Source organism: Macrotis lagotis, chromosome 2 (assembly GCF_037893015.1).
Source record: "Macrotis lagotis isolate mMagLag1 chromosome 2, bilby.v1.9.chrom.fasta, whole genome shotgun sequence".
Lineage (NCBI taxonomy): Eukaryota > Metazoa > Chordata > Mammalia > Peramelemorphia > Peramelidae > Macrotis > Macrotis lagotis.
The window spans coordinates 337160316-337184993 of NC_133659.1; the positions used below are offsets into that span (position 1 = coordinate 337160316).

Below are 24678 nucleotides of genomic sequence, written 5' to 3' on the forward strand. Positions count from 1 at the left end.
GCTCCAGTGAAACTGGCCAACTCTCTCCCCTAGAGATGTATGACATCTTGTACTCTCCCTCTTCAGTGTTTTGCTCTCACTATCCCCTGTGCCAGGAATGTTCTCCCTTCCTCTCCTTATCTGATGAGCTCATGCTTTAAAGCCGTGTCCCAAGACTGAACCCTGAGCTGGGAACTTCTGTGCATTCCCATCCCTTTTCTAATGCTTTTATCATGTAATGCTGCTTCCTGCTGATTTCTCTGCTGGTATCTCTTCTCCCTCTAGACTGTGAGCTCCCTGGGGGCAGGCCCTTTGTCTCTTTAAAGCTCTGTATCTCCCCCAGGACACCCAACAATAAATGTGGGTTGAATTGTCTGTGTGTCTGTCTGTGTTTCTGTGTTGTGTCTCTGTGTATGTGTCTCTTTGTCTTTGTGTCCTTGCCAGGAGTGAAGGGTGGGTCACTCCTCACATGCAATCACTGAGTTATTCAAACACCCCCCCAAGTGACTCCACTGAGCAGGACTACCCTCCCCCCACCATAGGGCCCAGCTCTGAGGGAACTGAAAGTCAGCAGGACTCAGGGCAGGGCTCCTGACTTGGGCTTTGGGCCTCTCTCCTCCTCCCCAGCAACCAGTGCCCACAGAAGTGAGCCCCATCCAGGGGCCCCAGGCTGGCGGGACCACCCTGGTCATCAGAGGCTCCGATCTTGATACTGGTTCCTTCGAGGACGTCCGGGTGATTCTGGGACCCCCTGAGAAGGGTGTGCCCTGTAAGGTGTATGTATCCTCAGACCCCCGTCCTCCCCGGGGGTGGGAGGAGAGGAGCCCCCAGGGAGAGGGCAAGCAGGCTGCTCTGCCAGCCCAGTGACTCCCCTCTCCTTCTCCCTGCAGCATCGAGTTTGGACCTGAGATCCACTGTGTCACGGGATCCTATGAGGCCTTGGGGGAGGTCCCCATTCATGTCTTCTATGGTAGCTCCTTAGCCGTGGGAAACCGAGTCACCTTCACTTACCGGGAGAATCCTGTATTAAAGGCCTTTGAGCCTCTTCGGAGCTTTGTCAGGTAATGAGCCACACCCAAGTGCTGTGAAGGTATATAGAAACACCTGGAGGCATCTGCGGGTGAACACACACACACACACACACACACACACACACACACACACACAGACACACCAGCCCCCAAGCCTACCCCCTCAAATGTAACCATCCCAGAGTGAGGCTCTCCAGACCCTCCAGGCTTGTCTATCTCCCCTCCCCAGATCTAGGCCTACTGGGAATAGACAGGAGGCCTGAGGTAGGAGAGAAGGGTCTTCCGGAAACCAGTCCTTTCTCTGCTACTGCTGGGAAGGCAGAAAGAATGCAGTAGGGCAGGTTAGGGCACCTGTTGGGAAAACCCCAGGCCTGACTCAGACCTCTCCCTGCCTCTGCCCTCCTACGCGGGCCCAGTGATGCAGCTTTCCAGACAGCACCAACCCTCACTGAGGCTGCCCTTGCCATGGAATGGTGTGGACTGCTGGCATGTTCAGCTTTTTACCCCCATGATATGGGTGGCAGAGTCCAGCAGCTGATCTCTAAGCCACTTTGCCTGTGGTAGACAGACGTCTGAGACAGGGAGTGAGGGACACAACAGGGTGACTCACCCTTCTCTCCCTAGAGGGCTTGAGACCCAGCCCCTTCCTGCCTCTGAAGAATTTACAAATGGTATCACGGTAGTGGGGGCTAAGGGGTAGAGGGAGCCTCCTCAAACACAGGTGATCATGGGTAGCAGCATGCTAGATAACTGTTATCTGGTTGATCTGATTCCTAGGCCTCCCCATCCTGCTGCTATTAATGCTTTGCTCTTGTCTTTCCCAGTGGAGGCCGGAACATCAACATCACAGGCCAGGGATTTGACTTGATCCAGAACTTCTCCATGGTCGTAATTGCAGAACCACTCCGATCCTGGAGCAAGAGGAGGAAGAGGCAGGCTCGGAGCCAACCCCAGGCCATGAAGGTCCGTCCTGGACCACCCCCTCCCACCTGCCCTCTTCCAGTCCTGACACCATTCCCACCCCTCCTCCAACAACCTGAGCTCAACCTAGGGGGAGACAATCCCCAAAGTGAGCAGGAGGAAGGAGGTCCCAAGTCCCAGGAGTACCTGGTGGGATTTTCCAGAAGCTGGCTCAGGGGTCAGGTTATAATGTTTATAATCCTGTAGAGGATGTAGGTCACAGGAGAGAGGTTGGGGCTTGGCCGTTTGTCAGACATGTGCTTGGAGGGATCACTGCTTAGGTCTGGGGAGGGGTTGGAGCTTCCCCCCTCAGCCCAGGAGGCCCTTGATTCATCCATCCAAACCTCTGCCTGTAGCCAGGGGAATGGGGGTAGGAGGAAAGGGTATGATTTCTGCTTGCAGCCCATTCACTATCGATAGAAATGATCTTGGGAAGGGAAGCTTGAATGAATGAAGCCAGAGCTGTTCTGGCTCTGAGTGGGAGCCTATGTCTGGTGGGGAGGGGGGAAGGGAGGAGGGGAGGGAGAGGGTTCAGTTGCCAGTTGGGTTTATACCTAACTTTGAGGACACGGCTACTGGCAGATTGCTCCAGGGTCAGAGATCTGGTTGTGGTGGGCCCCAGGGAGGTGCAGCCAAAATCAGTTCTGGGGCCCCAACAGGTTGAGGAAGGATGGGCTGCCATCCCTTGTAACACCATCTTATCTTGAACCACAGGTGGTGGGCACCACGTATACCCGATACAGTGACACCAAAGTTGTCTTCTCATCCCCCCAAGTCCCCGATGAACCCGAGGCCTACAACATCACCACGCTCCTCCAGATGGACGGCCACCAGGTCCTGCTGAAGACGGACGCAGGGGCCTTTGAGTACGTCCCAGATCCCACCTTTGAGAACTTCACTGATGGAGTCAAGAAGCAAGTCAACAAGCTCATTCATGCCAAGGTGAGGAGACAGAGACCTGTCCTCAGGAAGCTTATCCTCTGGGGACAGCCATGATAGGGGCACTAAGAACTTTAATGACTGACTTTCATTGATGAGAGGGAGGTCCAGTCAGGCTGGAGCAGCCAAGGAAAGCCTCAGCTTCCTTGTCTATAAATGAATGGCTTTGACCAAGGTGCTCTCCAAAGTTCTTCCTGTCCCCAGGTTTTCATGTCCCATACCCTTTGGGGTTTGATGCAGCTCTCCCCATGGAGCAGGGTCTTCAGGGATTGTAGGGCAAAGGACTAAGCCAGCCTTGACCTTCTATTCACCTTGTTCTATCTGTCTCACCTCCCTCCCCCCCACCCCCATTAGGGCACCAACTTGAATAAGGCAATGACCATCCATGAGGCAGAGGCATTTGTGGGTGCTGAACGCTGTTTCATGAAGACACTGACTGAGACTGACCTGTACTGTGAACCCCCTGAGGTGCAGCCACCCCCCAAGAGGCGGCAGAAGCGAGACACTACTCACAACCTGCCCGAGTTCATCGTAAGTCATGGGGTGGGGGGGGCACCCAGAGGCCCCCAGCTACCTAGAGAATCAGCTTCTGAGAGATGCTTAAAGGGTGGGCTAAGGGGAACCTTGCTTCACCTTTGAAGCCCAGGGAAAGGGGCAGGCGGGCAGGAAAGGGAATGAAGGAGTTCTCCATACTGTGAGTTCCTACATTTGTCTGTGAACCACTGACCTACTGGTTAGAAGTCCTTATCTTGTGTGGTGACGTTGGGCTAGCCTGGGGTGCTTGCCCATATGAGTCCTTATCTGTCTTGATCACACACAGGGGCCCGCTTGGGCCCTTCCACCCTCTGGGCCCATGGTTTGGGCTTCCAAGTACTTTACCTGTTGGGTGCTGCCAAAGTGAAAGTGACTTAGATCCTGTGCTGCCTCCTCATGGCTGGGAGGTGTCCTGCACCCACTGAGTGCAGGCCAGTGAGGCTTGAAGGACTCAGTAAGCTACCCCCACCCCAGGGGACCTTCAGTATCAAGCCCCACTGACCCAATTATGTAATCCCCTCTCATGAAGGTAGGATTCCATGTAGAACAGCTTCACCTATTATGTCCATGTGGTGTGTCCATGGTAGGGAATTCCCCACAGTGTGGCCACACGTATGTGGCCTACATACTAAGCAGGGCTGTCCTTTGGGGTCCAGGTGAAGTTTGGTGCTCGGGAGTGGGTCCTAGGCCGAGTGGAGTATGACACACGGATGGGCGACATGCCCCTCAGCATCATCTTGCCCCTGGTGATCATCCCCATGGTGGCCATCATCGTCTTCTCCATCTACTGCTACTGGTGAGGCTCCTCCCTCCCCATTCCAGGCTGCCTTGGGTCTGACCTCACTTCCTCCTGCTCACCCTGATCCCATTTCACAGGCATGGCCAGACTTAGACTTCAAACCTCATCCCCAAACCACTCCTTCCTTTCTCTCCCTTGGACTCCAGGGCATCCCTACAATTCCCCAACATTCACCTTCCAGAGAAGATAGGGTAGATGGATGATCTCAAACCGCAAATAATCCCAGAGGCTTTTGTTTACCTTCCCTACCCCTAAAAGTTAGGCTTGGGCCTAGGGTACTGGGGGTGGGGAACACTGATGGGTCACCCCCAAAGTAACAGAGCTTTCTCTACATGGCAGTTCCCATTGTCTACCTCACCCACTACTAGGTCTGAGCCTGGGGCCATGGCACCCCCTTGCCAATCCCTCAACCTCCATTTCTATCAGGTAGGAAAATGGGTCCAGGGCCATTAACCATCTGGGTCTTTGCTTCTCCCCAAAGGCGGAAGAGTCAGCAGGCTGAACGAGAGTATGAGAAGATTAAGTCTCAACTGGAAGGCCTGGAGGAAAGTGTCCGTGACCGCTGCAAGAAGGAGTTCACAGGTAGGGGATGGGCCCGGCAAGGATCTTTTGACAGCTTATTCTTGGGGAGAAGGGGCATGGTCAGATCAGCTCTGGGCAGCTGGGCGGCACGATGGGCAAAACACTAGGCCTGAAACAGGAAGACCTGAGTTCAAATCTGACCTCAGACACTCTTAGCTAGGTGACCCTGGGCAAGTCATTTTACCTAGTTTGTCTCCGTTTCCTCATCTGTAAAATGAGCTGGAGAAGGACATGGAAAACCACTCCAGTATTCACCAAAAAAGCCCCAATGGGGTCACAAAAAGTCAGACCCAACTGACAACCACTGAACACAAGATCAACTCTTAGGGCAAAGGCAGAATGAGGGAGATGCTGAGGAGAAAGTCAGAATGACCTGACTAGCCCAGCCCTTGGGACTGCCTGTCCTACCTAGTCCTTCACACTCCCTGATGTTGTGGGGACCCTACAGTAACAACTGGTCCTTCATCTTCCTTTCCCAAAAGTGGTACTGCCCCCTGGCTCCATACCCCCTTCTGGAGTCCCTAGCAGCACTAATGCCCAACTCCCTCTTTGGAAAGGTCTCCCCATCCTGAGTGCCCATTGGCACCTCTGGGGCAGAGGCAGGGGAGGGGCCACTGAGGATCAGGTCAGAGGAGGGTCAGTAGGCTGAGGGGGTCCCACATGATAAGACGTGAGTGGGCAGGAGTGGACAGTGAGCCCCCCAGGGCCCCCCAGTCCAGGCCTGACTCCGGAGATTCCCCACAGACCTGATGATTGAGATGGAAGACCAGACCAATGATGTGCACGAGGCCGGGATCCCTGTCCTGGATTATAAGACCTACACAGACCGAGTCTTCTTCCTGCCTTCCAAGGATGGTGACAAGGACGTCATGATCACAGGGAAACTGGACATCCCCGAGTCTCGCCGGCAAATAGTGGAGCAGGCTCTCAACCAGTTCTCCAACCTGCTCAACAGCAAATCTTTCCTCATCAATGTGAGTGGCTGCGGGGCCGGGGAGGACATTAGAGCAGGGAGCCAGAGGAAGGAGCAGGCCCAGGCCCTGCCCTCAGAGAGCTTCCAGTCTAGGGGGTCAGAAGAGGAGGAGGGGGAGGAGAGGGAGGAGCAACCTCAGGCCCTGCTCTCAGGGGTAGCAGTCAGAAGAGGGGCCACCTCAGCTCTAGTCTGCCTGGGTGCCCACCCCACCGAGCACAGAGAGAATCCCCTCACTTCAGTCAAATTCTATGAACCCCTCCCCTCCAAAGACTGGAAGGAGCTCAGGAAGTAAGGCAAAGGAAAGGCTGATAGTGGACAGGCTTCAGTGGGCCTTGTTGCTTCTTCTGTCCCTGTGCCTTGTGCTAGCTCAGGGTGCCTGGGTGGGCATGTGTCTCAAGGATGAGAGATAATGGGCATCTCCATGCTCTGCCTACCCCCAGTTCATCCACACCCTGGAGAACCAGCGGGAATTTTCAGCCCGGGCCAAGGTGTACTTTGCATCCCTGCTGACAGTGGCTCTTCATGGGAAGCTCGAGTACTACACGGACATCATGAGGACGCTCTTCTTGGAGCTCATGGAGCAATATGTGGTGGCCAAGAACCCCAAGCTGATGCTGAGGAGGTACTGGGGGCTATTGGGCTGGGAGAGGTCATTACTGACCGGGTCATGGGGTAAGGATGTCATCATGTATGTGCATGAGACATATGTGACATGTGGGGACCTGTCATGGGGTGTGTCACATGCTGGGCATGTCATCATGTGTGTATGAAACAGGTGGGAGACTCCCATCATGTGTCACATGAAGGATATAGCATGCATGTATGTGAAGTATGTAGTGTCTGGCGTGAGAGATTGTCACAGGATGTATCACGTGGTTAGGGTATCATCATGGTTGGGGGGCTATCATGGTGTGTCCCAGGTGAGGATGTTGTCATGTATGCGCATGAGACTGTGATATGTGGTGGAGATGGCTGTCGTTGAGTGTCTGAAATAGACCGGACAGTGACCGTTACCGTTCATTGTATCCATGGTGATGTAAGAATGATCCCGGGTTGGGTCTCTAGGGACTCAAGTGGCTCCAAGGGACTATCGGTCTGTCTGGGCCACGTGTACCAGGCACCCTGCCAAGGGCTGTCAGATTGATTAGGAGAAACCGCTGCTAGCCCACTGTCCAGGCTCGAAAAGTGGTGGTTGACCTGGGTTCTTCCCTCTCCCACCTCATCCAGACTAGTTCTGCCTCTTTCTAGCCATGTGTCCTTAGATAAGTCTCTTCTCTAGGTCTCTGTCTCCTCACTGGGGGATGAGTCCCTGCCAGCTTACATGTAGGAGCCTGTCTTGCCTGACCTCCCAGAGTTCCCCTCCCCATGACCTCTGCCCTCTTGTTAGATTGCCAAGTCCTTGAGAGCTGGCCACTCTGCACATCCAAGTTGAAGGATGTGCATCCTGTAAAGTGAACTCTGTGTGTGTGTGTGTGTGTGTGTGTGTGTGTCTGTGTCTGTGTCTGTGTGACAGAGAGACAGAGAGACAGAGAGACAGAGACTTTACTGACTCTGAGGGCCCTCAGGAGGGAAAATTACAGGAGCTGGGTTAGAGACTCAGTTCTGATGCTTATTCTGTGATTACAGGCAAGTCACTTGACTTAGCCCTCAGTTTCCCTCTCCAAGGAAAATCCAAGGGGTGGGTGGCCTAGATTTTCTCTAAGGTCTTTCCAGCTCCACCCCATGATGGTCAGTCACTCCTTCCCTGAGGTCACAGGCTGGCACATCTTTGAGGTGGATGGTACATGGGGAAGGAGGCTGAATCAAGTGGGGAGAGGGGCCATCAAGCTCCGGCCTCTCCTGTTCAGCACTGGCCAAGGCTAAGCAGCCTCCCCCACTGTGTTGCTGCCTCCAGCACAGGGCTGGCTCCTGAGCCCCTCTGCCCACCTTCTGTTTCCAGGTCTGAGACAGTGGTGGAGAGGATGCTGTCCAACTGGATGTCCATCTGTCTATACCAGTACCTCAAGGTGAGATCAACTGGGTCCCCTCCATCTTGGGGGGGATGCCAGGACCTCCAGGAACCCTTCCTAGTCTCATAGGTTGCCCTGTGGCAGAGCTGCCATCTGTGCAGCCTCTGCCCCTTCTGGAGCTCCCCAGGGGGCCAAGCAGGAACCCACAGAGGCCCGAGCTACCAGGAGAAGCTGAATTTACTGCCTGGGAGTGCCTGCCTGGCCTGGCCCCCATCTCCTGCCCCTCTCGAGGGCCCAGGCTGACCCAGCATCCTCTTCCAGGACACCGCCGGTGAACCACTTTACAAGCTCTTCAAGGCCATTAAGCACCAAGTGGAGAAGGGCCCCGTGGACGCGGTGCAGAGGAAGGCCAAGTACACCCTGAATGACACGGGGCTGCTGGGAGATGACGTGGAATACATGCCCCTGGTGAGCGGTAGCCCCCACCCCCCCAGCTCTGCTCCTGGCCATCTCAGCCCTACCCCCTCCTTCCTGGGTGGTCTTGACCTTGAGAAATCACTTCCTTTCTCTGAGCTTCAAGTTATCAAATGAAGGGTTGAGGTAGGCATCCACATTCTCAATCTCAGTTCCTCACAGACCCACCCCCAGTGGCATAATCTCCTCTGATCCTCATTGTGGCCCTCCACATCTCTGCCCCACCTCCTGACAATATCTCCCCCACAGTCGGCAGCTTCCACTGACATTCCACATATCCTGAGCGCCCGCCCCAATCTGGGCTTCCCCATCCTGAGCTGGCATCCTCTGCTCACACTGTCCTTCTCGGCCTTGGAGTCCTGGCAGGGAGGGAACTAAGCCTGCCACAGTGGGGGGAGGGGGTAGAAGGCGTTTGGGTCCTGAATGTGAAGGACCTCGAAGGCCAGGTTAAAAAGGGGAATGAGTAGGTGTGTATGGGTAAGTGTGTGAGAGAGAGTGTCTTGGATATCCATATAACTGCAAGCCTATTTAATAAGTCTGTGTGTTTGCGTGGGGGGGGGCACAGGGTAGGCGCTCTAAGGGCCAGACACATGTGTGTGATGGCTCGTGTGACCCAGGTGGGGCCCACTGTGCATGCCTAGTGGAGGCTGGCGAGTGCATGTCTGCCAGATTTTCCATCTTTGCTTCATCCATCATCCTGGGCTCTTGACAGCTGCTCCCTCCACTCCTTCCCCAGGCTGCCTTCTTGGGCCCTGAAGGACAATCTTTCTAGTTCCCAGAGTGGGGAGGAGGGCTCTGGGCCTTGTGGCTCCTTTGCTGATGGGACTGTTTCTTGGTCCTCATGGAAGCTGGAGCCTGAGAAATGTGTGCCCTTCCAGCCCTTCCTAATTAAAAATGTACCTGGAAGCAAAACCCTAATGAGGCCTGTCCAAGGACATGGCAGGAGAGACCAGACGTGGCCCTTTTCTCTTTTCTGGGCCTGGAGCCCTCACCAATGTCAAGATCAAGATTATCCTGGCTAAGGAGGAGACCAGATTTATCCAATCGACCTCTCCTCTCTGCCAAAGGGATTCAGTGGGAGGGTAGGGAGAGCACCCTGGGGGGGGGCAGGAGCTGAGGGGAGATGCCACCCTGTTCTCTGGGACCCCCATCACCCCAGGCTCTGCCCTTAGGGAGCCTCCAGTCAGGGAGGAAGAGAGGGGCAAGACAGGGTTTGGGGAGTGCCAGCTGGAAGGGCCGGAGGACCCTGAGGGCCCTGGCCCTAACCAACGCAACCCTCTGCCCACAGACCGTGAATGTTATCGTTCAGGAGGAAGGTGTAGATGCCATTCCCGTCAAAGTCCTCAACTGTGACACCATCACCCAAGTCAAAGAGAAGATCATTGACCAAGTGTACCGCACACTGCCCTGCTCGAGGTGGCCTAAGGCGGAGAGCGTTGTCTTGGGTATGCCCCCACCTCAGACATACCACATGCATGTATATATTCCACACACATGGACTGGCGAGGCAGGCTCAGAACCAGGACATCCTGAGTGAAAGGGAGAAGGAATTTTTTGCATGATCAGTCTAGGAGGGCAGATGGGTAGGAAAAGAAGCCAAGAAAGCTGAGTCACCAAAGCTGAGGGAGGGAGGAAGAGCCAAGGGGGCAGCAGTGCCAGGCCAGGAGATGAAGGAGGCTCTGGTGGCCTTGGATTGAGAGGGAGGAGAGCACTGGTGACCTTGGAGGACACTTTTAGGAGATCCATGAGCTCAGGAGCCACAACCACAAGGAGTAGTCAGGAAAATGAAGGCAGGGAGGGGAGAAGCTGGCCAGACTGCAGAGGGGGAGCTCGGGCCACGGTATGTTCAAAGACACAGTTTCCCAAAGATGAGCCTATTTAGAGGCAGTGAGGAAAGAGAATGAGGGGGAGAATGGGGAGAGAGAGAGATAGGAGGAAGGGAGAAAAAGAAGGCAAAGAGGAGAGAACAGAGGGAGGACACTATTTAGGGGACAAGCTGCTGGCCTAGGAGGGCTTTGAAGTCCTACAGTGGGAGGCCAAAGCCTCCGCTATGAATCAGCAGAAGCAGAAAAAGATCGTCGTGTCCAGAGCCCAGTTGAGATCAGTTAAGACAAGATGCTTATGGTTGGTTTGGTCATGTGACTTCTCTAGCCCAACAGCCCATGAGGGAGGAAGGGGGGAGCTGTCCAGCCCAGGCTGAGCAGGGTGAGGATGGGGGAGATGGGGGAGATGAGGCAGGGGAGAGAAGGCAGTGGACGGGGCTCAGATTGGGAGGGGGAGGCAGGTGTGAATATAGAGGAGTGAGCACACACACACACACACACACACACACACACGGGTGAGGGCCCAGAGGGCCCAGGAAGAGGGAATCATAGGCTGAGGAAGAGATGGAAGAATGGGGGGCTGTACCCCAATAGTAGCCTCTTCAAGTTCTGGGTCATGGAGATAGCAGACATAGGAGATGGAGAGATAAGATGTAAACTGGCCATCCCTTCACAAGGCAAGGAGGTTGAACTGGGAGTCTGAGCCGTAAGAGGAAAAGGGCAGTGGGAATGGCAGAGTCCCAGGTGGAAGACCCAGGCCCTACCCTTAGGGTGCACCAAGCGGGAAGGGGAGCTCCAGGTCTTCTTCTAAGGGAGCCAGGACACACACACACACACACACACACACACACACACGTGTGTGCACGCACACAAGAGAGGTGCAGGTCCAGAGCTGTGGGGGATGAAGGGGTGTTTTCAGCTAGCTAGATCAGGAAAGCTCTTCAAGAGGAGGCCCTGATCAAGGCTTTGAAGGCCAAGTGGGAGCCTGGCCGGGAGGTGAGAGAGAGAGCAGGCCCCATTCTGGATGGATTTCCTCCAGCCCCTGGAAGGACTGATCTCTACCTGATGAGGGCCCCATCATTCTCCTTTGGTAGAAGTCTGACCCCAAACTCAGAATGTCCTCAGACCTCCTAGGCCCCATGCATGACCGACATAGCCTGAGATGGGTGCTGGGGGCCTGGGCGGGGGGGGGGGGGGGGACTCAAACAGAAAATCTTGTTTGGGCTGAAATCCTTCCAACTAAACAAGCATCAAACCCTTAGGGAGGGCCCACTGTGTGATAGACATCTCACTCAGTTCTGGGGACACAGGGACAGAAGTGCTCATGAGTCACTGCCATTATCTATGGTAGATACCAGACCAAGCAGGTCTGGTGGTGGGGTCCAGGGTCCACCTGACCTGGATGTGCCCAGGAAGCAGGACGAGCCTCGTTCTAAAAGTAGAACCTTGAATGAGGCACATTTGTGGGAGGGCCTCATGCCCCCAAATGAAATGGGCTGCTTGAAGAGGTAGTGAGGTCCCCATCTCGGGGAGGCTTCAAACCTAAACTAGCTGACTACTTGCCTGAGAGGATGGAAAGGTGACTCCTGCTCAGGCCCAGGTTAGCCAGGCTGTCCAAAAATAGCTAAGTTAAGATTCCTTTGTCCTTAAAATGGGTCACCTGCGCCCCATGATATGTGATGGTACCTATGTGAGTTGAGCTGTTTCCCCACAGAGTGGCGGCCTGGATCCACGGCCCAGATCCTGTCTGACTTGGATCTCACTTCCCAGCGAGACGGCCGCTGGAAACGGATCAATACCCTCATGCATTATAATGTAAGTGTGACCAGCCTTCCCTTCCCCCAGCCGTGCCCCTGCCCCCATCTCCTGGGTCCCTCACCCATGTCCCCCTAAGCCATGCGCTATGGTTCCATGACAGTCATGTCCTCTCAGGTCCGGGACGGAGCCACCCTTATCCTTTCCAAGATGGGGATCTCCCAGCAACCTGAGGACAGCCAGCAGGACCTGCCCGGAGAGCGTGAGTCTTCCCTCTTCTCCTTCCTTCAGACTCTGTGTCTGGATAAGTCATTTACTTTTCCCTCTAGCCTTGGAGGTTCCAAGCTCTCAGGCCCCTGGATGGGGCCCCCTGGGGCTGCCACCCTGGGGCTTCCTCAGCAGAATCCTTGTTTCTGATTCTTCCTCCCCAGCCCCTACTACAAAGCCCGAATGAATCCCTAGTGGTTTGGAGGGCATGCTCCTGGGGATCACTGAAGGCCCAGCCTAGGCCCCCAACCCTTCAGTCCAACCTCTCCCCCACTCCAGGCCAAGCCCTTCTGGAGGAGGAAAACAGAGTATGGCACCTGGTGAGGCCTACCGATGAGGTGGAAGAAGGAAAATCCAAGAGAGGCAGCATGAAGGAGAAGGAGAGGACCAAGGCTATCACGGAGATCTACCTGACCCGCCTACTCTCTGTGAAGGTGAGCACCCCAAGCCGCCCAGGCCCCCCCGTGGGCATGGAGACTGGGCTCCTGCCAGTGGCGTCTGTCTGACTGGCACTGGCCTCTGATGCGGCAACTCCCTTCTGTCCCACAGGGTACACTGCAGCAGTTCGTGGACAACTTCTTCCACAGCGTCCTGACCCCCAGCCCGACCGTCCCGCCAGCCGTCAAATACTTCTTTGACTTCCTGGATGAACAGGCAGAGAAACATGAAATCAAGGATGAGGACACAATTCACATCTGGAAAACCAACAGGTGAGACTGAGAGGGCAGGGGACCCTAGCCACATCTGAAAAGCCAGGACCGGATCCATTTTACTGTCATTATGGGGTCAAGGGTGGCCCTGAATTCAACTCAGTCGTCCTTTCCTGTCCATTCCTGCACACTGGAATATACCCCCTGTCGTCGTACTATTTGTCCTCCCTCAGTTTACCCTCTGTGGTTTACCCCCAAGTCTGCCTCTCCATGGCCTCTTCCTAAGTCTGCCTCTCCATGACCTCCTTCCTCAGTTTACCACTTCGATTCTGGGTGAATATCCTAAAGAATCCTCACTTCATCTTTGATGTCCACGTCCCTGAAGTTGTCGATTCCTCCTTGTCTGTCATCGCTCAGACGTTCATGGACGCCTGTACTCGGACGGAACACAAGCTGAGCAGGGTAAGCGAGTCCCTCGGGACAGGGCCCTCCCCAGACCCCTCCCCCACCAAACAACAACGTTTCCCTGGTCCCTAGTTGCTCATTCTCATCTCCCCATCCTCCATGGGTGTTGAAAACTACTGAGAGAAGAGGGTCTCCCTGAGGCTGGTGCTTTGAATCCATCCAAGACCAGCAGCCGGGGAGGGGCTTCTTCCCAATCTTTACTTTAATTGGTTGGAAAATCATGCCCAGCCCCTCAGACACCCAGGGTGGAGACAGGGAGATGCATTTTACAGCCCCAAACTTCAGCTTGTAAGGACCCTAAGGTCCGAGATCCAGAGCTAGAAGAGAGTTGAGAGGTCCTTGAGTCTGGCCTCCTCATTTTACAGCTGAGGAAACTGAGGCACAAAGCAGTGATTTACCCAGAGTCACAAGTTCTTGTTTTTCGTTATCAAAGAAGATCAAAATGGCATCACAATGTTTGAGACAAATGCCAGTGTGTCCTATACGATCAGACCAATCCGCGAGCTCAGAATGCTGTAGCACATGTTGGGCACAAATAGTCCATGTGAACCCCTGGGGTGGGTGTTCTAAGCTTACGCTGAGTAAGTTTGAGCTGCTTCCATTCTGCCATCCTCGTAGAACTCAGCCCCCTCACTAATTAGGGCACGCCATACTGGACAGTCCTGTGCCAGGGTCTCCCATGCTGTACAATCAATTAAATTCTTCAGTGAGACGTCCAGGGTGTCTGTGATTTACCCAGAGTCACACAGTAACTCCCGAGGGGAGCATTTGAACTCGGCTCTTCCCGGCCAATGCTTTATCCACAATACCATCTAAGCTGTCATTGGGAAGTGCAGAGACTGGGGAGGCGCTTCACTGTGGGTATGACTGGATGTACTTTGATCTTATTTTTATTACTATCATAATTTTTATGGGGTTTTTTGATTTTTTAAATTTTTATGATCATTTTCATTACTATCACCTTCATTTCCCAATAATCTTCTCTCTCCCTTCTACCAAGCGACCTATCCCTGTAACAAAGATTTAAAAAAGAAAGAAGTGAGAGGAAAAAAGACATTATTGTCTTTCAGTAGCACCTCTTGTCAGGAGACTTGGGATCTGGCCTCTCCTCAGTGGCCTCCTGGCCTCAGTTTCCAGATGGGGAAGATAATCCTCAGAGAAGCCAGATAGTCACATATAGAGATAGGTCCCAGACTAGAATTCAGCTGGTCTTCCAGGAGCCCACTACCCATCCCCTACACCCACCCACCCACCCCACCCTCCATAGTGTTTGGCTGCAGTTTTGGGTGGAGCCAATGGCTCTCAGGACTTCTAGGAAGTGCCAGAAGTTAACTCCCTGCACCCCAAATGAGCATCACTCATCCCTCCGCCTCCTCCTCTCTCCATCCCCCACCCACTTTCCCCCTCATCCCTCCTCCACCACACCCTGCCCACCTCCCCTGCTCACCCTTGACCTTCTCCCCTAGCAATCCCTTGTGCTTGGGAACCATGATCTGGGTTTGAATCTCTTCCCCTCTCCAGATCTCCCTTTTTTCAACTATCACATGGAGAGAATAAGCACCACCCTTCCTCGTTCCAAGGTTGCTACCAGCAGGTTCATAGAGAGCGCCTTGGGAATAGTTTGTCCATCAGATCTATAGAGAGGGAAGAATTTATGATAAAAAAAAAAAAAAGAGAGAGAGAGAACATTATGAAATGCAAAATGGATTATTTTGATTACATTAAATTGACTAGTTTTTTCACAAACAAAACCAATACAACCAAGATTAGAAGGAAAATAGATGTGGGAAAATTTTTACAACCACTGTTTCTAAAATATAGAGAACTGAGTCAAATTTATAAGAACATAAATCACTCCCACGTTGATAAATGGACAAAGAACACAAACAGGCAGTTTTCAGGTGGAGAAATTAAAACTTATCTGTAGTCATAGGAAAAAAAATGCTCTCAGGCACTATTAATTAGAGAAATGCAAATTAAAACAACTCTGAGGTATCACCTCACACCTATCAGATTGACTAATAGACCTGAAGAGAAAAATGATCAATTTTGGAAGGGATGTGGGAAAAATGGGACCCTAATGTATTGCTGGTAGAGTTGTGAACTGATCCAGCCATTCTGGAGAAACTAATCATACATATTCTTTGATCCAGCAATACCACTGCTAGGCCTATATCCCAAAGCGATCGATGAAATAAAAAGACTCATGTACAAAAATATTTGTAGCAGCTCTTTTTGTGAGGGCCAAGAATTGGATACTGAAGGGCTGAACAAGTTGTGATATAGGAATGAATATGGAATATGGGATCTATGATAGAGCACTATTGTTCAATAAGAAAGGGTGAACCGATAGTTTTCAGAAAAACCTGAAAAGGGGTGGCTAGGTGGCGCAAAAGGGGGCAGCTAGGTGGGGCAGTGGATAGAGCACCGGCCCTGGAGTCAGGAGTACCTGAGTTCAAATCCAGGCTTAGACACTTGATTAATTGCCTAGCTGTGTGGCCTTGAGCAAGCCACTTAACCCCATTTGCCTTGCAAAAACCTTAAAAAAAAAGAAAGAAAAGAAAAGAGAAACCTGAAAAGGGGGCGACTAGGTGGTGCAGTGGATAGAGCACTGGCCCTGGCCAGAGTCAGGAGGACCTGGGTTCAAATCTGGTCTCAGACACTTGATTAATTACCTACCTGTGTGGCCTTGGGCAAGTCACTTAACCCCATTGCCTTGCAAAAACCAAAAAAAAAAAAAATGAAATGTACATATAATTGGAGAAATAGGCACATGAGCATACATTTAGCATGGCAAATTAAAAGACATCCTCTAAAATGAAAAGAGAGAGCTCCTTAGATACTTTAGGGACAATTGGGCCTGAGGGTCACTGACATCTCTGTCCTTCCACAGGACTCTCCCAGTAACAAACTACTCTACGCCAAAGAGATTTCCACCTACAAGAAGATGGTGGAGGAGTGAGTATGGCCCCTGTCCTGTCCCTTGCCCCCATTTCTTTGTCTTTGGTCTTGGAGACTGGGTCAGAGAGCGGCTTCCTCCCAGAACCCTCTCTGCTGGAGCCAGGTCAGCCCTGGTCTCCCCTCCAGCTCCTGTCATTGTTTTGGCCATAGTGGGCTCTGTCCACCCCTCCCCTCTGAAGTGGGCTTCCTGAGGCTTCAGCACCCACAGGGAGTTGGGTGGTTGGAGAATCCAGGTTTGGTGGAGAGCAGACCTCTTAATACCTCTGCAGCAAGTGACTTCCTCCCTACTCATCCATCCATTTGTCTGTCTGTCTGTCCCTCCAGTTACTACAGAGGGATTCGACAGATGGTACAAGTGAGCGACCAGGACATGAACACCCACTTAGCCGAGATTTCCCGGGTAAGGAGGGGGGAAGAGGGGGGCCAGCCTTTTCTCTTTCTCTCCTCCCTCCCCCATCTCAATGAATAGGGCTCCCTTTCCTTCCAGACCCCCCCTTCCCCTTCTCCAATGAGTCACCTGCCGTAGCTGGGGGTAGAAGGGGGGGCTGCTTCATTGTGGGACTGGGGCTGGGCCAAGGCTCAATGGGTTGGGAATGCAAAGTTATGCTAATGAGGCGTGGGGGGTATGGAAATGAGGAAAGGGGAGGGAAAGCAGAAAATGGGTTAGGGGTCCAGGGTTGTTGCAGCAGCTGTGTGGGTGGCTTTGAGAAGGGAAAGAAGGGGTTGGACCTGGGGGAAAGTGCGAGAGAGAGAGAGAGAGAGAGAGAGAGAGAGAGAGAGAGAGAGAGAAGAGTTGCTATGTGATTATGTGACTCTGTGTCTGCATGATGTCCTGTGTGTAGGCCTCCCATGTCACCGTTACTTTTGCTGAAGACCCCATTCTACCTCCCTTCCCAGCAGGGAAGCCCCATTAGCCCACTCTCCAACTCTGCTTCTGTTTACATCTCCATTCCCAAAGCTAATTGCTCACCTTGCTAAAAGGCCCCCCACCAACCCAGAGACACAAGCCCTGAAATCCCCCTCTCATAAGACCCCTGCCAGTCTTGTTAGAGGATCCTGCTTAAGCCCAGGGATTTGGTTGGTAACTCTGAAGAGGTTGGGGCTGCCCACCTGTCTGTCTTTGTGTCTGTGTGGAGCAGGGCAAGAGCAGAAGCAGAAGGCCTCTGCACTCCCCTTCCCTGCCCTAGCCCCCTCTGCCCAGAAGCCCCCTGGCTTCCTCTTCCCTGATGGTCACAAAGTTGGTCAATGTGTCCCCCCACAGGCACACACAGACTCTCTGAACACCCTTGTGGCCTTGCACCAACTGTACCAGTATACACAGAAATACTATGATGAGGTAGGTAGAGGCCGGTGGGGAGCGGGAAGGGCTGGGAGGGAGAGGAGGACCCTTCAGCATGAGATCCTGTCACCCCTGCTCAGATCATCAATGCCCTGGAGGAGGACCCGGCCGCCCAGAAGATGCAGTTGGCCTACCGCCTGCAGCAGATCGCCGCAGCTCTGGAGAACAAGGTCACGGACCTCTGACGGGGGTCTCTTTCTCCCCTGACCCGCCAGCGAATCTCTTCTTCCCTCTAAGGAGAATAATCACGTCCTAGTTTATAATGTACAATTCGACATGAAAGAGAAAAATCATGATTTTTTGAATCAACAAAGTGAGATGTGAAAAGGACTTGTACTGTAAATTCCATTCTGATGGGTGTGAGAAGTAGGTTTCTCTTCTTAGAAATGTAGACGTCGTCCTCATAGCCCCAAGAGGCAGGCCCAGGGCTGGGGCAGATGGAAAAGGGCCTTTGGAACCATTCCCTGAAGTGTGGGGGTACCATGCCCACCCAACCCCCCTGGAGGGGCCGGCCGAGCCTTCAGCCCCACCCAGCACTGCCAGCCAGGGGATCTCTCTCCCACTGCCTGCTGGCATCAACAGGATGAGTTCTGGCTATCGGGGCCAGCTGGACTCCAGGCTGCCAAGAAGATACCAGCTCTACCTGCCCACCCCAGCCACATAGGGGCCACAACGTTTGGGGTATTTCCTAGTGATTTGTAAATGTGCCTTATTGATCCCCCAATGCTTGTGACTTGGGACTGAACCAGGCTAGAAGTGAACAGCAACCATTGACTCCATCTCTGCCTGGATGGGCAGCTGGGGGCCTGAGGCTCCCCCCGGGGTACTCCTGGCTCTCGAGACTGGCCAGCTTGACCTTCTGGGGTGGCGTGGGGTACCGAAGTTGACTCTCTGCCAGCTCTGAGTGTCTACTTGCTGGTCCCTATCGCTCAGCTGCCATCCATTGACATCTCGAGCCTTTCTGTATCTTTCCCAGGAGGCGAGAGACGAAATTCGGTACGATTTTCCAGTTTTCCCTAGGGGAGGGACGGCGCAGCCTACTCCCCACCCTACCCGCTCCTGCCCTGTGGGCTCCCACAGGTGATCCTGCTTGGGGGGAATCTACCCACTAATGGCCCAGAGAGCAACAGGTGAATCGGCCTCCCTGGCCCACCCTTGGACGTCAAACGTCACACTGTGCGTTGGCCTTGTAAAGTTGTGTGGAAGGTCGGACACGTGGGACTCGTTGTTGTGTCTAGTGTTGAACACATGAGGTTTTGTCAAATGTGGAATGTCCGTGTCACGTCAAGTGTCGACCACGTCATGAGTCAGACATCAGATGTCACGTCCGTGGAGCGTTGAATGTCAGGACGGTGTGAGAGCACATAGATGGTCAAATGTTCATGACCACGTGAGGGTGGAGCAGGAGCTGAGAGACCCACTGGGGGGGGTCTCCTCCCTGCCCCCACCCCACCCACCCCCTGTGTAAATCTTGTTCATTGTAAGCCAAATACATTGTGTTTTTTCATACCTGCCCGGGGCTTGTCATTTTGCCTGTCTAAATTGCGCCCCCCCCCCCCATATATGCCTTGTCTAAACCCCCGATCCTGGTCTATCTACACTGCTCCCACTCGCCATAAATGCATCATTCTCTGGCCCCAGACAGCCTTTGTGACAATGTCAATGGCTCCAGTGACCAGGGAAGACCTGAGGGTTCGGGTCTGATCAATGTCCAGGAGACCGAGGAGGAGACAGGTGGGACCAAGCCCCTGCCATCTATTTTCCATTAGCCTCAGGTGCCCTATTGTCCCCATCAGCAGGACCCTTTTACCTTGCCCCCCACCGTCACCTGGATTGCTGGGCTCCTAGAATTAACCTACCTATTTGATTACACCCATGTACCTGGGCTCACAAGAGAACATACATCATGCACCCACAGAAGCATAGGATATAGGAATCTATATGATGATGCCCTCTCCCCCCTCCATGCACACTGGAACCAGTCATTTCACTTTTCCCCTCCCCCCCTGCCCATCAAGTTCCCCGTGCCAAGCCCTAGGGCATCCCGTCTGTCTCCCTGACAGCCAGTGCCAGGCCTGCTGTGCACAAGGGGGCTGTGATACCCTCTCAGTCTGCCAGGCTAGCACCATCACAGCTTAGAGGGGCCATGCCCACCCAGCCCCTTTGGGGACCACAGCCAGGTCAGCCCTTGTTAGCAAGATTTCTCCCTTACCTTCCGGCCCAGACCTAAGCTCATTCCTCATTCCTCTCAGTCCAGGGCTCCCCCAGGGCTTTTTGTTGTATGTGGAGGGGGAGTCCTCCTTGAGGCTGAGGTGGGGGTGGGGAGCTGCAGAGGAAATAGCCGGGCCTGAGCTCTGAGGAGGAGGAGGGCCAGAGAACCAGCCAATGAGCTCGCCACTTGGACCTTGGTCAAGTCATTTTCTCTGTGGACCTGTTTCCCCATTGCTACAATGAGACGACGGAATCCTTTCCCAGTTCTATGTTCTGGGAATTGGAGCATTTCTAAGAATCTATGACCTCAGTTTATAGAGATTCAGAGAGTCCTAGAGCTGGAGAAGGGGACTCCCACCCCCTTCCCAGTTATTCTCTTCCTATGGCATCCAGTACAAGTGACTGACCCCCCCCAACTTCTGCTGGAAGATTCCCAGTGATGGAGAGCTCACTACCTCCTGAGCAGCCCCCTTCACTGCCAACCAGATCAGATTATTAGGAAGGCCAAATCTGAGAAGGGACGTCCTTGGCTTGGCGGCCCACAGAGAGGCAGTGGCGGTGAGGGTCTGGACAAGAACTGGGGACTCTGTCCACTTGAATAGTGACTAAGCTACTGCTCTCCCCTGGATCCCACTTCTGCAATCCTCCCCCCTACCCCTCCACTCCTGGCTCTGCAAACACTACCCAAGCCCTGTCCTAATTCTGCCTGCTGAGGCCAAGCTGAGAATGCAAATCCTGGATACCCTACTGGAGAGAGCAAGCCTTGGGCCTAAGCATCCCCGGGTCCTTGGGGCGTGATCCTCATGGAGCATGATCTTAAGGGCCCTCTCTCAACCCTCCCAGCTTCCCTACTCTCCAACTCAGCAATGTCCTTCAAGCCCCTATGATGATGCAGAGAATTCAGTCCCAAGATGTGGGCCCCAGCTACTTGCAGTGACCAAGTTCTCCCAACCCACTGGGAGGTTTAGGGGAAGGGGGAGGGATATGGTTCCTAGCTGTGTGACCCAGGCAAGCCTCTTGCCTTCTCTGGACCTCAGTTTCTCCCTCTGAAATGAAGGGGCTGGACATACAGCCATGGAAAAGGCAGGGTGTGGTCCCAGCCATGTGAACATAACAGACCCAGGTCTAGCTCTTCTGGGGTCAGAGAGGGAGGGAGGAGGGAAGGAAGAAGAGGAGGTGGGAGGAGAGGAGGGAGGGGGAGAGACTGGGGGGGCCTTTGTGGAGGAGGGCCCCAAGCTGGTCTTGACTGGGCCTGTTGGGTGTGTATTTGGTGGGGGACTGGGGGGTGGAGAAGAGCCTCATCCGAGATGAGGAGTGAGCAACAGAGCTGTCAGAGACCCTGAAACTTCCTCATTCTTGCCCAAGATATCTGACTGTGTTCCTCTTTCCCTGTGTGTTCTCAGTAGACTCAGTCCCCCCACATCATCCCCTCCTCAATACCCCTCAAAGAACCCTAAGATTTAAAGCATCGTGGCATCCTGACAACCTAAAGCAGCCAGTGTCCCAAAGGCTATTGCCCCATATTACCCTGGACCAGACATGTTCCAGGATGACCAACTGAGGGTCAAAGCTAGACTGAACCTGGTTCAGCTCCCCTAACCACAACGCCTTCCACTGTCTAGAAGCAAATTCCAATAGGGATGAGGCGAAGCCATAAAACCAGCTGCACTGAGTCTCCACCCTCTGTCTCCTGGATCTGAGTCATCAGCTCCCACAGCACCTGGATCACAGCAGGTGCTTAATCAATGTGGGGTGGTTGATGTGGCCAGAGGTCTAGTGCGTACTGCCTCCCTTAACTCACCCCAGAAGAAAGAAGGGCCTGAGACTGGGGGAGATGCCTGACAGTGGAGTTGGGGATTTCTGGATGACGTCTTAAGTGACAGAATGGTAGGTGCCTGGCCACAGATGGAGCATCTTCCCTAAAAAAGGCCAGTGCCTTACAAATCTAATGACAAAGATTTTAAACTGAGCAGGATGATGGAGGAATTGTGGATTTAGAAGCCATCGAGGCCACCCTTACCCTACCTCACTTGAGAGATGAGAAACAGGGACTTGCCCAGGTTCACACAGTTAAAAGGTATTTAAGGAAGGATTTGAACCCAGGTCTGCCTGGCTCCAAATCCAGGACTCTGTACAGCAAGTTAGATCACACAGAGGGAACCTAAGAGGAAAGAAGAAAAGCAACTGAGACTTTTTTATCCAACGTTCACAGGAGACAAATTCGAAGGAAGGAGTCCATAGTTAAAACCATGGCTTCTGATGGCTAGACATAAAGACAACAGAAAAGGGGAGTCAGAGGTCTGGTCCTACCACATGGGACTAAATCAGGTCCCCTGGGGATCCATGGCACCTGGTGAGGTGAAACTCATGGCTAGACCACAGCTCTGGGTGGAGGCACCAGAAGAGCAGAGTAGGGAAAGGGGAGGGAAGTGTCACTATCATATGCAAAGAACATTTGTGAGAAAATGGGTGAAAGCACTTAGGTGGAGATCAACGGAGGGACAAGCAAAAGTGATTTTGTCATCAGAGTAGACCACAGACCACCTGAATAAGAAAGAGGAAACAGGTGAGGAGCTTCCAGAGCAATCATTAACCTGGCACAAAAGGGAAGGGAAGGGGAGGGGAGGGGAAGAAACAAACATTTACAAAGTGCCCACAAAGAACCCACTATGCTCACAGTAACTCTGGGAGGTAAATACTGTTCTTATCCTCATTTTACAGTTGAGGAAACTGAGGCAGGCAGTTTAAGTGACTTGCCCAGGGTCATATAGCCGGTAAGTGTCTGAGGTCCAATTGAACTGAGTTTTTCCTAACTCTAGGCCCAACTCTCTCTACCACACCATCTAACTGCCTCAGGACAGAGTAGTGATGGGAACTTTGATAATTAGATATTTGCTGACATGTTTCTCTCTTCCCTCTCTCTCCTCCTTTGTCCTTCCTCTCTTCTCTCTCAGTTCGTCTTTCTTCTCCTTTTTTCTTTCTCCTTTCCCTTCTCTTCCCTTTCCTGACCTCCCCTTCCAATGTAAAACAGTTCAATTTCTTTATCCTTCACAACCCCGGGGAAATTCCATTCTGGGTCTGGTTTTTACCAATAGGGAGGAGCAGGTCACTGGGGTGGACATAGTGAGAAATCTGAAGGGAAGTGACCACTCCTTCCTAAAGTTTGTGATAGAGAAAGAGGGGAAATCTGGGCCTAGTTTGACAGTCAGCCAAGATTTGGGAGAAGCAGATTTCCAAGGAAAGATAGATAGGATGCCAGCGACTAGAATTATTGTGGGGTCATCACCCTAGAAGGGGGAAGAGATGTTCAAAAATGAAATTTGGAAGGTTCAAAGGGAAAGAATTCCATTGGTGAGGGCAAATGGGATTTGAAGAGACTGGTGTGAATCCACAACAGGGAACTCACCAACAAGCTTGGATTAAAACAAAAAGTCTAAGGAAGCCTGAAATGTGGTGAGGATGGCCCCTGAAGACCTGCCCAGTCCTTAAGCAAACTGCTATAATCTACCACACCACGTAAGATCAGGGTCCTTTTCTCCCCTTTCTGAGCAAACCCAGATCTCCTCTGACCACTTCATCCAGTGTATTAGTCAGTTGCTGAGTCAGAGCAGAGCACTTGTCACACTCACCTTTCCCTAGTGATGTATGAGACCAGAATTTGGCCTCAAGCCCTCTCCACATCATCTGCCACATGGCCATGGATACATAGGCCTCTATTTTCTCCATCTTCTGTTTATTCTTTCCTGATCCTAAGTGTATCAGAAACGGGCAAGGAGGACAGGGACCATGTCCTTAGCCACCAAAACCAATGCAGCAAGAACCAGATCCAGGTAAGAGCTGGCCCCAAAGAGCTTCCTGCATGCAGGGGGCCACCTCAGCACCCCCACAAATGATCTTGGTGAGAGTGGAATGTTTTAGAGCAACCGTTTAAGCTGTGAGTTCACTCTCCATAAAGAGTAGGTGTGTAGAGCAAAGAGCATTGTCCCAATCTGGAAGCTCATACATTTTAGGCCTTTTTATAGCTTCTCAGGGAATATCCCTTTGTAAAATACTCCTATGAACTGGTTAATTGATATTTGTCAGATGCTCACTGGTTGGCTTATATGGAAGGGAACCATGCTTGTGGATAATTGTATTGGATCCTCCCCAATCCCTCAGGGTTACTGCTAGAGCCCTAAGTGGGGATATAGTATCTGATTCTAGGGGTCTCACCGGCTAGGCCAAGTGTGGGTTAGCAGGAGCCCAGATCACAATACAGAAACCAAGCCAGGTAACAAGAGATTTGCCACAGGGTAGCAAGATCTAGTAAAAACTAATCTCAGAAACTCATCTCAGTCTGTCTCCCCTTGCCTGGAATTCTCTTTCTCCTCATCTCTGCCTCATGGATCCCCTGGCTTTCATCTAAAAATCTCACCTGCTAGCAGAAGCCTTTCCCAATCTCTTTTCATTCTAACGCCTCCCCAGTTTGGAACTATGTTCAAAGGGCTATCAAACTGGGCATACCCTTTGATCCAACAATACCACTGGTAGGTCTGTATCCCCAAGAGATTAAAGAAAAGGGGAAAGGATCTATGGGGACAAAACCAATCATAACAGCCCTTTTGTGGAGGCTAAGAATTGCAATGGAGGGGATGCTCATCAATTGGGGAATGCTTGAACAAGTTATGACAAATGATGCTCAAGGAATACTTTTGTACTATGAGAAATGATTTTAGAGCAACCTGGAAAGATTTCCATGAATGGATGCAAAATGAAATGAGCAGAACCAAGGGAATAATGCACACAGTAGCAACAAGATTGCATTATAAGCAACAGCAAGACTTAGCTGCTCTCAGTGATAAAAATGATCCAAGACAGTTCTGAAGGACTTACGATAAAATATGCTCTTCACCTCCAGAGAAAGAACTGAAAGAGTCTGAATGAAAATCAAAGCATACCGATTTGGGGGTCTGTTTTCTTTCCCAGTATGACTAATATGGAAATAAGT

General features: G+C 52.5%; 1 protein-coding gene across 8 annotated transcripts in view; it reads left to right on the forward strand.

Annotated features, from left to right (window-relative positions):
• The window catches only part of PLXNB2 (plexin B2), a 92861-nt gene extending 73867 nt beyond the window's left edge, over positions 1–18994 (forward strand). For all 8 annotated transcript variants that reach the window (XM_074227192.1, XM_074227188.1, XM_074227189.1 and 5 more), the window contains 21 exons: positions 607–755; positions 870–1040; positions 1835–1973; positions 2685–2912; positions 3264–3440; positions 4100–4239; positions 4724–4824; positions 5569–5798; positions 6238–6419; positions 7737–7803; positions 8068–8214; positions 9509–9665; positions 11758–11858; positions 11976–12060; positions 12345–12499; positions 12615–12775; positions 13030–13177; positions 16074–16138; positions 16466–16541; positions 17403–17477; positions 17561–18994. In XM_074227192.1, the coding sequence (XP_074083293.1) occupies positions 607–755; positions 870–1040; positions 1835–1973; positions 2685–2912; positions 3264–3440; positions 4100–4239; positions 4724–4824; positions 5569–5798; positions 6238–6419; positions 7737–7803; positions 8068–8214; positions 9509–9665; positions 11758–11858; positions 11976–12060; positions 12345–12499; positions 12615–12775; positions 13030–13177; positions 16074–16138; positions 16466–16541; positions 17403–17477; positions 17561–17665 (2859 nt within the window). In that variant the 3' untranslated portion in view covers positions 17666–18994. The remainder of the gene's footprint in view (positions 1–606; positions 756–869; positions 1041–1834; positions 1974–2684; positions 2913–3263; positions 3441–4099; positions 4240–4723; positions 4825–5568; positions 5799–6237; positions 6420–7736; positions 7804–8067; positions 8215–9508; positions 9666–11757; positions 11859–11975; positions 12061–12344; positions 12500–12614; positions 12776–13029; positions 13178–16073; positions 16139–16465; positions 16542–17402; positions 17478–17560) is intronic.
• The last annotated feature ends 5684 nt before the right edge of the window (positions 18995–24678 follow it).